Source organism: Rattus norvegicus, chromosome 19 (genome assembly GCF_036323735.1).
Source record: "Rattus norvegicus strain BN/NHsdMcwi chromosome 19, GRCr8, whole genome shotgun sequence".
In the NCBI taxonomy this organism is placed as follows: domain Eukaryota; kingdom Metazoa; phylum Chordata; class Mammalia; order Rodentia; family Muridae; genus Rattus; species Rattus norvegicus.
In genome coordinates, this window is record NC_086037.1 from 64,975,153 (window position 1) to 64,988,100 (window position 12,948).

The 12,948-nt window shown below is 53.0% G+C and overlaps 1 protein-coding gene across 2 annotated transcripts in view; it reads left to right on the top strand.

Annotated features, from left to right (window-relative positions):
* Crispld2 (cysteine-rich secretory protein LCCL domain containing 2) overlaps window positions 1–12,948 on the top strand; it is a 58,336-nt gene that overhangs the window by 13,389 nt on the left and 31,999 nt on the right. For both annotated transcript variants that reach the window (XM_006255708.5, NM_138518.2), the window contains 5 exons: window positions 3,804–4,112; window positions 6,072–6,190; window positions 8,003–8,135; window positions 8,413–8,528; window positions 10,872–10,972. In XM_006255708.5, coding sequence (XP_006255770.1) covers window positions 3,873–4,112; window positions 6,072–6,190; window positions 8,003–8,135; window positions 8,413–8,528; window positions 10,872–10,972 — 709 coding nt within the window. In that variant the 5' untranslated portion in view covers window positions 3,804–3,872. Of the gene's footprint in view, window positions 1–3,803; window positions 4,113–6,071; window positions 6,191–8,002; window positions 8,136–8,412; window positions 8,529–10,871; window positions 10,973–12,948 lie in introns of those variants that run through there.

Sequence of the window (12,948 nt, forward strand, 5' to 3'; positions counted from 1 at the left end):
TCAGAACCCCCTCATCTTAGGCCATGCAAAAACCAAACTGAGCCACCTCCAGGAAGGCCATCTGCTAGCCTTAGCCCTTCCTAGGTGGCTCCTGACACTTGGATTCTGTTTTGTCACTCCAGCAAAAGAGAAGGAAACCTTTCAGAGCTCCTCTCGGCTGTGTGGCCCTGCAGCCCCCATGGGGATAGTCCAAGTTGGTTGAGTGATGGAGGGTCAGGAGGTTGGTAGGGGGAGGCTTCTCTAGAAAGCATGTTGAGGGTCAGAGGGATGACTCAGGGTGTAAACAGATTCCTGCACAAGTGTCAGAGCCAGGTTTCAGATCACTAGAACCTTTGTGAAACCCGAGTGCTTGTGGTGGCCGTCTGTAATTCAGGCACACAGGAGACAGAGCCAAGATCGCTGGGGTAAGCTGGCTACCTAGGCTAGATGAAATGGCGAGAAACTCTCCCTCAGTATATAAGGTGCAGAGTGATTGAGGAAGACATCTGGCTTCCACATGCATGCGCACCGTGGGGACATGCATATTTGCACATGCATACCATACACGGAAAAGAAAAAGGGTATAGAATTTGGCAAGGCCAAGCAGAATCAGGTGGAAGAGAAGAGCCCAGGAAGTGTGGACTTCATTCCAGAGATTGGGGAAGCGGGCACCCAGGCCCCTACTGTGAGCACAGGCTGTAGCTGGAGAGGGCAGCCCACACAAGAGTGTCAAGGACACAGCACAGGGAGAAACTGCGCATGCGTTTTCCGAAGAGGGGTGTGTCCTGGTTAAGTATCCATTTGTCTTCCTGGAGACATATTAGGGGGTCCTCATCTACAGAGTCACTGCTTGACCAGCTTCCCAGCATCCTTCCTGGGAAGCAGGATAGGAGGACAGAACCTCAGAGTCAGACAATGGTTGCCTGACTGTCCCTGTCCCTGAGTCGGGTGCGTTGGAAGGCGTCAAAATGGAAGCCACAGGGTGAACACCCTCTAGCCCTAAGAACACCCTCTCGAGCCATTTCCTGTCGCTAGTTGTCCAATGTTGGGCAGCTACCTTAACTCTAGCTGTCCCATCTATAGAATGGGGAACCATGGGATCATACTTCTGGGTAATGGAGACTAGAAAAGGGTAGGGCTCCTTCTAGAAAGCCGCCCCCCCCCCCCAGACTGACTCTCTGTCAGGATCAGCTCAGCCATTGCTAAAACATAGGCAACCAGAACAGCGTGTACTGCTCCTTCACAAAAGGTCCTTGGGGCAGTGAGATGACTTAGTGAGTGGGTGAAGGGAGTTGCCACCAAGCCAGATGACCTACATTTGATCCCTGGGACCCACACTGACTCGGACAAGTTGTCCTCTGACCCCGAGTGCACTCCATGGCAAGTGCATATCACACACCATTTAAAGGAAAGGCAGACACGCAGGCACTGTACTGAGCGAGCGAGCTTGGTCCACGCATCCCAGCCCTTTGGGATGGTTATTAAAATTTTCGAAACCCGAAAATTTATGTACATGAGCGTTATTGCCTTTGTATATGTCTGTGCACCATGTGCACGCCTGGTGACCATGGAGGTCAGAAGAGGGCATCAGATCCCCTGAGCTGGAGTTACAGATAGAAATGTAAGTCACTGTATAGACTCTGGAATCTAACCCGAGTCCTCGGCAAGAGCAGCAAATGAGGCATCCTTCAGTCCCCTAATTTTTCTTTTATTTTGTCACAAGATCTTGTCAAGTTGTGTAAGCTGATCTTTCATTTACCATATTTTCCAGGCTGGCCTTGGCCTTGTGATCTTCTGGTCTCAGCCTTGGAATATAGGGAAGGGGTAGCACATCTGGCCCTGACTCTAGTTTTGATACAGCAGTTCGGATAGGGGATGGTGAATGGTCTCCATGAGCTGGGGTTCTGGACATGTCCCTGTGAGCCATGCCCCAGCTTGTGGCTTGTTCCTTTGACAGCAAGCACTGGGTGCCATAGACTCCAGTCTTTCTCCCTCCCTCTTGTGCCTCAACATGCTACAGCCCGGGAACACCTAGATTCCCACCCCCCACCCTCTCCTCACTCCTGTATTGCCTGGTGGGGAGTTGCTGTGCTGTGGTCTGGCCCCACATTTCACACGGCAGCCACAGTGCCAGAGACCAGGAGCCAGAGATGGAGCTGTGGGTGAGGCTGGCTCCTCTGGAGGTCTCCCCAGGCTTGCCGGTGGCATCATCTCCCTGTGTCTTCCCATAGTGTCCCTCTGCTTGTATCTGGGTCATGATAGCTTAAAATTTATTTATTCATAGTATGACGTGTACTGGATCTGTACATAGGTGTGTATAAAAGTATGTGTGTTTATGTGTATATGTGTGTATATGTGTATATTTGTGTCTCTGTGTGCATATATGTCTGAATGTTTGTGTATACATATATCTGTGTGTGTATATCTGTGTGCATGTTGTATGTGTGCATGTGTGTATGTGTGTATATGTGTACTTGTGTATGTGTGTGTATCTATGTGTGTGTATGACTCTGTGTGTGTTTGTATGTGTGTGTTGTCTCTGTCTATGTTTTTCCAGCTCTGGGAAAGGAAGGCGGCCGGTGGCCCACTGCTGAGCTGTGTCCCTAGCCCTACATAGTAAACATACATGCAGTATCATTAACACCGTCTCCTACCAGTTTTTATAATTTATCGCCATGACATATTTATTGTCTCCATACCTGCTGTATGATTCTCTACCCCATTTCCCGCCACCAATGGATTCATCGTTTCTCTTCCCAACTGCACTCGGATTCTGTTTTAGTTAGGCCTGGGTTTTCATCTGGTTGGTCGTAGTAAGGTCACATGACCGTTAATGCTCTGGCTCCTGCCTTTCATGCTAGCCAAGCACGGAGAAACCCAGATGGGGCATGGCCACGATCCCAGGGTGGAGAGGCAGTGACATGTGTTGGCGTGTCACTTTGACCTGACTCTGCAGCTTGGGATGTGCACAGATGGCGGTGTGACTGACCCGAGAGAGCTCAGGCACTCTGGATGGTCTGCATTCTTGGTGCGCTTTCTAGCTGGGGCCATTGCACACCTCGGGCATTCCACGGTCTCCCGGGCTCTGCCCGCTGAGGCCTCGTTCCTTGGGGCAGGGCATGGTTTGATTCTGGCAAACTAGAGAGCAGCTGGGCCCGCCTCTCTATGTCGTGCCTTTGGGCTTGGTTGGGACCCTGGAGGGTTTCCAGGGGCGTGACCTGGCTGAGCCTCCCAGAGGCTTCATTAGTGAGTCCTCATCTACAGACAGAATCACCGCTTGACCTGCCTCCGAGCATCCTGCCCAGAAGGCAGAATAGCATGCAAGAACCTCAGAGCCGGACTGGACTGTCTGGCTTTGGGGTGTCCCTGTCCTTGAATCGGGTGTGTTGGTATTCTCAAGTCAAAATGGAAGCCCTTCCAGAGAGTGCTGTGAAACAGACAGTGAACACTGCTGGAACCCTAAGAACACCCCTCTCTCCTCAGCTCCTGTTGGTCAGATACCTTAACCTGAGCTGTCCCATTTATAGAATGGGAACTATAGGATCATACTTCTGGGTCATAGAGAAATTCTGGCTCTGCTCTGTCTCCTGGGTCAGCAAGTAGCTCTCTAGAACTCTCTTCCATCCCCTCCCTACCTCTGTCCACCTTGCCCCCGGCACTCCCAAGCCCACCTGATACTCACATTCCTGGCATATCTGTGTGAGCAAAGACCAGGGGGCAACTTTGGCTACTGGGACGGAGCCCTCCCTGTTCTGATGAGGTGGCATTGGGCATGCCTGACCTGGTTCTAATTTGCTGTGTCCTACTTCCTCTTTTCCTTCCAGAACCTTCCAGTGCCCAGCCCTACTTCAGGAGTGCCCTGTCCCCTTAGTCGTGGCTGCAGGCGTGGAGCCATGAGCTGTCTTCTGAACAATATGGTCCCGGTGGGGCTGGCTCTGCTGGTCTGCGGAGTACAGGCCTTTTTCCTTCCCAACACCATGAGCCTGGAGAGGCTGCTCAGCAAGTACCAGCACACAGAGCCACACTCACGCGTGCGCAGGGCCATCCCCATGTCAGACCGTCAGGAAATCCTCATGCTGCACAACAAGCTGCGAGGTCAGGTGTATCCCCCTGCCTCCAACATGGAGTACATGGTGAGCATCTCACCAGGGTGATGGCGGGCCAAGGGCGGGTATAGTGATCTTAGGATTTTTTTGAGAGGTCCTGGCCATCCCCAAACTCACTATGTAGCTGGGATTGACTCAACTTCTCACCCATCTGCATCCAACCTCGTAAGTGTTGGGGTTACTGATGTGCCTGGCCCCCTTTCTGGCAGCTGAGGCTGGCTTCAAACTCGATATGCAGTCAACGATGGCCTCGAACTTCTGTTCTTCTGCTCCATCTCCCAAGTGCTAGGACTACAGTTGTCCGTCCTCCACTGGGCCCAGTGTATGCAGCCCAGGGTTGTGTGCATGCCAGGCAAGCATCTGCCAACTGCGATGAACACTGAAGACTCAGCTACAGCCCTCTTCCAACTAAAATGCAAGCACCTTGCCCGCAGGCGCCCACCTCACCCCTTCGCTCTCTTCTAGTCTCTCTTTTCTCTCTCCCTCAGTGAAGCCAAGGCCTGGCTTCTCTCCCTGTCCAGTCCTGTTTCTGTCTCTGTCCCCCAGGTCACAGGGCTACCTCCTCCCCCAAGCAGCCATTGACTTTTGTCTTAATCAGGGTTTCTATTCCTACACAAACCTCATGACCAGAAGCAAGTTGGGGAGGAAAGGGTTTATTCAGCTTACACTTCCACACTGCTGTTCATCACCAAACGAAGTCAGGACTGGAACTCAAGCAGGTCAGGAAGCAGGAGCTGATGCAGAGGCCATGGAGGGATGTTACTTACTGGCTTGCTTCCCCTGGCTTGCTCAGCTTGCTTTCTTTTTTCTTTTTTCTTTTTTTTTTTTTGGTTCTTTTTTTCGGAGCTGGGGACCGAACCCAGGGCCTTGCGCTTCCTAGGCAAGCGCTCTACCACTGAGCTAAACCCCCAACCCCTCAGCTTGCTTTCTTATAGAGCTCAAGACCACCAGCCCAGGGATGGCACCACCCACCGAGGGCTGCCCCACCCTTGATCACTAATTGAGAAAATGCTAGATCTCATGGAGGCATTTCCTCAAGGGAGAGGCTACTTTCTCTGTGATAACTCCAGCTTGTGCCAAGTTGATACACAAAACCAGCCAGTACAACCCTCTTCCAGACTGGACTAATGGGTCCTTCATGGTCTCAAGGGTCTAGAATGAGTGGCCAGCTATGCGGGCCCAAGTAAGGCTGCTTTGGGGGAGCACGGTATAAGCCTGTATCTTTTCCCTCTGGAAACGTGTGCACCTTTCTAAGACCTCAGCCTGTGGAGTGGGTATGTGCTTCTCTTTTAGGGGGATGGTTAGCATAACCATAATATAAAATCTCATGGCAGAGTTCTTGGGTAGGTACCTGGGTGGTCCCCTCTTTTAAGCTGCTTTGTCATGCCTGGCCTTTGCCAGAGAGGCCAGTTCTCCTGAGTTCTTGCTACAAGCTGTTTGGGGTAGTCAGGTGAAATGGCCATTGTCCCTGAGTTCCAGCATGGAAATGTCCCCCTTAGCTTTCCAGAATTGAGATGAGGGTTGGGGGAAGGATAAAACTGATACACACCACAGGGCCACTCCTTGCCCCTGGCCTAGAACCTCTACCTCAGTAGATTTTCCAGAGCTGGTTCTAGACTATCTGGGTATGAGACTCTGGGCCTCTGGCCTGGCGTCTCAAAGCCTCGGCTCTCTATTCTATAAAATGAAATAAGAGAGCACTATCCAGGAATGATGCAGGAGGGCGGGGGAGAGACTTGGGTGTATCCAAGGCTCGCCCTGGGGCTGTGGGTACTCTTGGCCTGTAAGCGCAGCCTGTGAGTGACCAGGCTCTCACGTGGCCTCTGGGTGTCTGACTGCTGTCATTTGACAATCCCTCAACCACCCAGTTGTGCCCTCACCGGGGCTCCTCACAGGTGAGAGTTACAGTCTGCGCTCTGACAGTCCTGGGGCTGGGCTTTCTGCTTCGTCCTCCTGACGGTCTGCTGCTGTCTCTCTCCCCTACAGACCTGGGATGAGGAGCTGGAGAGGTCGGCAGCCGCGTGGGCACAGAGGTGCCTGTGGGAGCATGGGCCCGCCAGCCTTCTCGTGTCCATCGGGCAGAACCTGGCTGTGCACTGGGGCAGGTAAGAGCGGCGGCACCTGACCTGGGGCTGCAGCATTCTCATGTTTAAGGGTGAGCTGGCTGTGGCCCCAGAGGGCTCGTCATTCTTGTGTGTCATCAAGGTGTTAGGTGGTAGGGTACATGCCTGATAGATGGGAGGCTCTGGGTTCTATACCCAGCACAACAGACAAACAAACAAACAGACAGACAAACCACCTAATGGGGCAATCTGCAGCCTTGACAGGCATAGCTCCTCATTTCAAGCCTACTGCTTGGCTAAGCACCAGGTTTTACAAAATTCCAGCTACAGCCTAGACTGCACCCTACCCTGGCCCCTGCTGGCTCCCCTTTTCCTTCTATTGGTCCCCTTCCTTCTAGCATAGTGGCGTGTAGCAAGCATAGCATTCCTTGTGTGAAGATGTCTTAACAGACCCACGTGCAGCCTTTCTGTCCCTGTGGCTTTGGTTTGGTGCTTGGTTCTATTCTGAAGTCCTCTGGTCACCCTCCGGGGGTGCTGGGACAGGGATCAGGTCAGAGGCTTAGACTGTCCCCACTTTGATGGGTAGGATTCTCCCCTAAGGCATGCTGGTATGTGTACAGTATCCTAGGAGTGACAGGCAGGCCCCTTTCTGCCCCAGCTCCTGATGGCACATGCCTCTGAGGGGCTGACCAGGGTGGGAGGCTATGTCCCAGGACTTGCTGACCACAGTTGTTGGTGCTGGTCCCAGCTGGTAATTGTTACAAGACCTCAAACTGCCTGGCTGGCCACAATGCTGTCACGAAGGGTCGCTTAGCCTGAAACATTCTCTACAAACCGCCCCGTTTACTCTTGCCGTGGGTGCACTGACAAGTTCTTGTTTTTCTTCCTGACTGAAACAAAATAGGACAGTGAGTGCATAGTGGCTCGAACCTGGGACCCCAGCACTCAGGATGGGGAGGCAAGGGAATTGTGAGTTCAAGGCTATCCTGGGGCAATGGCTGCAGATCAATGGTCCTACCACAGTGTCAGAGCTGTGTGTCACTCCTCATCCACTTAATGTCTGTAATATATGTCTGTCCTTCATCCCTCTGTCTTCTTGCAAAGTCCTTCTACTTGTCCTTGACCCGATTGAGTCTCTCTCCTCTCTCTTTCTCTCTTGGCACTGATTGATTCTCTCTGTGTCTCTCTGTCTCTGTGTCTCTGTCTCTCTCTGTCTCTCTCTTGCCCTCTCTCACTCTTTCTCTCCCTCTCTTGGCCCTGATTGATTCTCTGTCACCCTCACTCCTTCTCTCTCCTCTGTTGTGTGTGTGTGTGTGTATGTGGTGTGTGTGTGTATGTGGTGTGTGTGTGGTTGTGTGTGTGTGTGTATGTGTGTGTGTGTGTATGTGGTGTGTGTGTGGTTGTGTGTGTCTGTATGGGGCGCCCCCTACGTGTAAATATCACTGCCCAGCCTCACCCACCCCTCTTTTCACTTTTTGTCTTGAGTCAAGTTCTCACACAGTTGTCTAGTGAATTCACTCTGCAGCCCAGGCTGGCTTTGAACTTGACATCCCCCTGCGTTAACCTTCCGGAATGGCTGAGATGACAGGCCTGCCACCCTCCCCAATCCTGCGAGCATTCACATCTTGAATCAAGGTGGCCTTGGCTTCTTGAGTTGCTTGTATTTCTCCTGTTGTGCGTGAAAATGGATACATAATTTAGGCGACAGAAGTCAACGTCTCCTACATACACATGCACGCATGCACGCTCTCGGAGGCTTGGAGGCCACCCAAAATGGGGTGTTTCAGGCAGGTGCTGGCATGACACTGGGAGCCTGGCCTGATCTGTGACCCACTGCCACTTCTGTCCGTACAGGTACCGCTCTCCTGGGTTCCACGTGCAGTCGTGGTATGACGAGGTGAAGGATTACACCTACCCGTACCCCCACGAGTGCAACCCATGGTGCCCCGAGCGCTGCTCAGGAGCCATGTGCACCCACTACACACAGGTAATGTGGAGCTGAATTCTACTCAGCCCATGCCCCAGCCCCGGGGACTGTGTTTGAAAATGTGAGCACACGAGGCCTTTGTCTCAGAGCACACTGGTCGGGTCCCACACGGAGGAGAGACTTGGGGTAGGCTCTGGAAACGTCTGTGACAGTTTTACGCTGCTGAGGCTTTTCACAGTTGTGTGCATATAGCTCGTTTTTTAAAAAAAAGACCTACAGACTCCCAGGCGGGTTGCCCCGGGGGGCACTGAGCTACAACATGGTGCTGTCATTTCAGATGGTTTGGGCCACCACCAACAAGATTGGCTGTGCTGTGCACACCTGTCGGAGCATGAGCGTCTGGGGAGACATCTGGGAGAACGCCGTGTATCTCGTCTGCAATTATTCTCCAAAGTAAGACCATGCTGTCTCGGCCACACAAGCCAGCCTGGGACATGCTAGTTAGTCACACGGAGGGTGGGAGTGGGGGGAGGAGGAATGAGCTAAAACTGGTCTCAAGGGCGAAGTCTTAGTTACCTCACTAACAAAGAGTCTAGAAATGGCTGCTTCGAGGTGAGCAAACGGCCTAGAGAGTCAGCAACAACTTGGGTCTCCTTAAGGTCCTCATGGCCCCAAGGTGGCTGCTGAGTTCCAGCACTTTGTCTTCACATCCAGTTCCACTTAACATAGTAGAATTGTAGGAATGAGTTGTCTCCTCTGGCATTGCCCCACAAAATGTCGTTGGCCAGAACTAGATCAGTCATGGATGGAGGGGGCTGGATACCACAATTGCTCCCATTGGTTTTCTGAGTCATCTCCTAAGACCGCTTGTACAAGCAAGGATAGCAGTAGTTGTCTGGCAGAAGGGAGAAGCAGAGTGGAGAATGGGGTGAGCAGGGAGAGAGTGGGAAGAGAGGAGGGGAACAGAGGAGAGAGAGAGAGAGAGAGAGAGAGAGAGAGAGAGAGAGAGAACACATTACCAGTGCTGTTTTCTCTGAAATGGAGCCACAGGTTGAGCCCTCTAATCAGAAACAACTCTTAGGGCCAGTGAGATGGCTCAGCAGGTAAAGGGGATTGCCTCCAAATCAGATGACCTGAGTTCGATTCCCAGGACCTACATAGCAGGAAGAAAAGGCCAACTCCCACATGCATACACATTAAATAAATAAACGCAAAAGGATTTTTTTAAACAGAAATAAAAGCTTCCCCCTCCCCATTGCTATTCTCTCCCCGTTCTTGGTAAAGGCACCTCAGCATCACGGTCTTCTGTTAGACCAGCCTAGGACCTATATATAGTGACTTCAGGCTAGGGCCTAATGGCAGACACTTGCTGATGCCCTGTGTGGGAGAGTAGAAATCTAGAATGAAGGTGCAGAGGCATTGATTCTAGGGAAATGTCCCCTGACTTGCAGTCACCCATCTTCCTTCTGCGTGCGCACATGGCTATGGAAGAGGTCAGAAAGTGAGCATGTGCTTTGGGACTCTCTCATGAGGGTACTGGTCCTACTGGAGCAGGACCCCCCACCCCCGCTCTCTGGATTGCATTAACATGGCTTTCCTAAAGACCCATACTGAGGTGCGGTCACAGGGGAGGCTGCTTCCATTGTGAAGGGGGGCGGGCACTGCCTGTGAGACCCATCCACGGTCAGTGTGTTTGCTAGATATTTTTGACTGCTGTATAGTATTCCACAATTCCCATGCCCTTTCCTTTCAAGAGGCATTCCTAGGCTCTTAGCCCCTCTGGACACCATCATGGAACCAGGGAGGGGATGATGTGCAAGAGGCTGGGAATGGAGCAAGATGTGCCTGGCTCTTGTCCCTACGGCCTCATGTGTGTAGACAGTGCCATCCGTGGGCTAGTCCAAGGTTTGGGAGCCTAGCCATCTGCTGTCTAGCTAGAAAGGCCTGCCAGCTCGGGGAACGCTAATCTCTTATGGGGAAGCCTGGAGGCGTGACCCTGTCTTTAAGGAAACAGAGTCCAGTGTGCTGAGGAGAACTTGGTTTGAGGAGCAGGACAAAACACCTGTGGGCAAGAAGACCACCATGCTCTCCCATGAACAGTTGGGGGTATTTCAGTCTATGCCTGATGTCCCACTGACATTCACCTCAGTGCCCCGCACTGTGGGTCCCTAGCCCAGATATTTGAGGGGTTAGAACTGTGGGGTCCACAGCCACGTCCAGAGATTGTCCCAGCTGCCCAGGTGGGTCTATAGAGAGGAGGGTGTACTGTGACAGTGTGGAGGAGGAAGCAAGACCCCTCCCCCCAACAGGAACCCCCCTCTCTCCCTGGTTCAGGGTTGCCTCTCTCCCATTTAGCCGGTGGAGTGAGCCACGGGGTACACAGAGGTGTCTGTGCCTTATCTTGTCAGCTCTAGTGGGAGCTCCTGCCTCTCTAGAAAGCCACCACAGGCCACCCTGGTGGGCTTCTTTGTTTTATAGATACTATCGTGATCACTGACCGCGGGTTGCCCACTAAATGAATAATGAGCCAAAGCCCAGGGCTGGGGACACTGGCTGAGGTTACTTAGATGGGTCTGGGGCCGCATATGTCACCCAGGAGCCATTCCTTACACAGTGCTCAGTGACCGGCTCTCATCATAGTACCCAGAACTCCCTGGCTGACTGGTACTGGAGTGGGAGGTCAAGCTGCTGCGTTTCCCTTACCCAGACTTATAGGGGACCCTGTTTATGGTTCCCCTGGTGGAATCCTGGCCCTAAAAGATGACTTCCTTCATGGTGTTTCTGTTCTGTCTCCAGGGGAAACTGGATTGGTGAGGCTCCCTACAAACATGGCCGCCCCTGCTCTGAGTGTCCGTCCAGCTATGGAGGTGGCTGTCGGAACAACCTGTGTTACCGAGGTAGGTGGCTCGAGGGCCACAGCCCTGCTGTGGAAATGAAGTCAGATCCAAACTCAGCCCTGCAGCCACCCCTGCCCCCTCAACCCTCTGCACTCACCCCTGCCCCCTGTAGACACCACTGTCCTGAGATCCCCTCACAGGCAGCTCCTTGGCCTGGTCCCAGTGGACAGTGGATATGGCCTTGACTTGAACCCCTCTCCCCCTTTCCTTAGCACCCACAATCTGCTTAAAACAGATGGTTGTAAGTGGGCAGCCGTAGCTCACAAATGTCATCCTAGCACTTGGGTGGTCGAGGCAGGAGGATTGCCTTGAATTAGAGAGCAGCAAAGGCTGCATATCAAGCCTCTGTTTCATTCCCTGAACAAAACGTGCACAAAAAGCTGAGGTGATTAAACATGAAACTCAAAGCAATCAGTGCCCAGGCCACAGGCACTGGAACCCTTGTCCTGAACATGGCTTTCTGACTGCTCTCAGGGCTGCGTGGGTCTGGGGCAGCTGGGACACAGGGGAGCCCACAAGCATGACTCTGTCAGCTCACACTGGGCTGCTTAGAAAGCATCCGTTTTTCCTTCCCAAGGTAAACACCTCACATTCTCAACCCTAACTCGCCCTTTATTCTCCGGGCTCTCAGAAGTCGTGTCTCAGAAGAGGGCTTGAGATCACAAGCCGGCCAGAAGGCTGTGGCTGAGATTTCTATCTGTGTAGTTCTAACAGCCGGCCTGGGCTGACAGGGTAGGGAGGGAGTGGGCTCTCCTGCAGGGGAAGGTGCTCATGCAGTGGTGACCCTCTTGTCTGTACTGTCCCTGAGACGGACATGGGGTCAGTGTGTTGGACCCTGGAATGTGGAAGAACAGAGGTCGTAGTTCACAGTAGGCCCTCTGCCACTCCAGCTGATGAGAAGGGCACCGCCGGAGGTCCGGGATGGAAACAGGAACAGTTTAGACCCTGCTCACAGGCTATCCCATGCCTGCCTTGTGCCGAGTCCCTGTGACAGCTCTTCCCTGGAGACAAGTCTTATCTCCGTCTTCACACAGTCTCTGGATGTCAGACAGGGGTGCACCTGCCACCTGCATGTTCCCAGAGCCCCAGTCTCCTCAAGGACCTGGTTGTCTTGTTATGACAGCTGCTGGTGCGCTCCAGGGCACGAGGGGTGGTGGTGTGTGTGTGCAGGTGTGCCCTGCGTGCCAGTGAATAGAGATCCTCACCTCCACAGAGGCCTCTTTCAAGCAGCCAGAGCACACCGAGGCCCCAGACACTGGCTTACCCATCCCACGGTGCCCGTGGACTTATTCCTTTATTTGTGCTGGAAAACACCCAACTCTGTTTGGCAGGCGCTATGGTTTTCTCAGCTAGCCATGCAGAAAACCTCCCCTAACTTAGCTTATCTGCATAAGCCACTAAATAAGGGTGTTGCCGTGGCACCCTTAAGGCCGTGACCTATAATGGGGACACAGGGATTTGAGGATCAGGATAGAACTTTCCTTCTATCCGGCACCTCCCGTGGGGGGATATCAGGCTGGGGAGGAGCCCAGCACCGTGTGCAGCTACACCCAGCCCTGTGAGCTTAGATGGGGCCTTCACATTTCCTCTACCTCTCTGAGCTTCAGCGTCTCCATGTGTGCAGTGGCTGCCCCGTCTCTCCTAGCAGAAAGATGAGTTGTGAGAGGGCCTGAAGGCGCAGTTGTCACCACACTCAGAGCTAGGGGGACCCGGAGGGAGCGTACTGCATGTCGGATGTTGGGGAGTGAGTAGAGCCTGGTCTATGCAGGGATGGGCACCAGAAAGTGCCCAAGTCCCTTTGGGTCCCACACCCCTATGCATTCCACCACGGAAGGGATTGGGTATGTGATTCTCAGCTTTCCACTGAGTGGAAGTGACCACTAGAGACCAGGACCACTCGCCCTTCTTCTGAAGGAGCAGAGCGAGCCCCCCTCAGACCCTTCCAAACCAGATTTGGCTCAGGAAAGCTGGGCTTT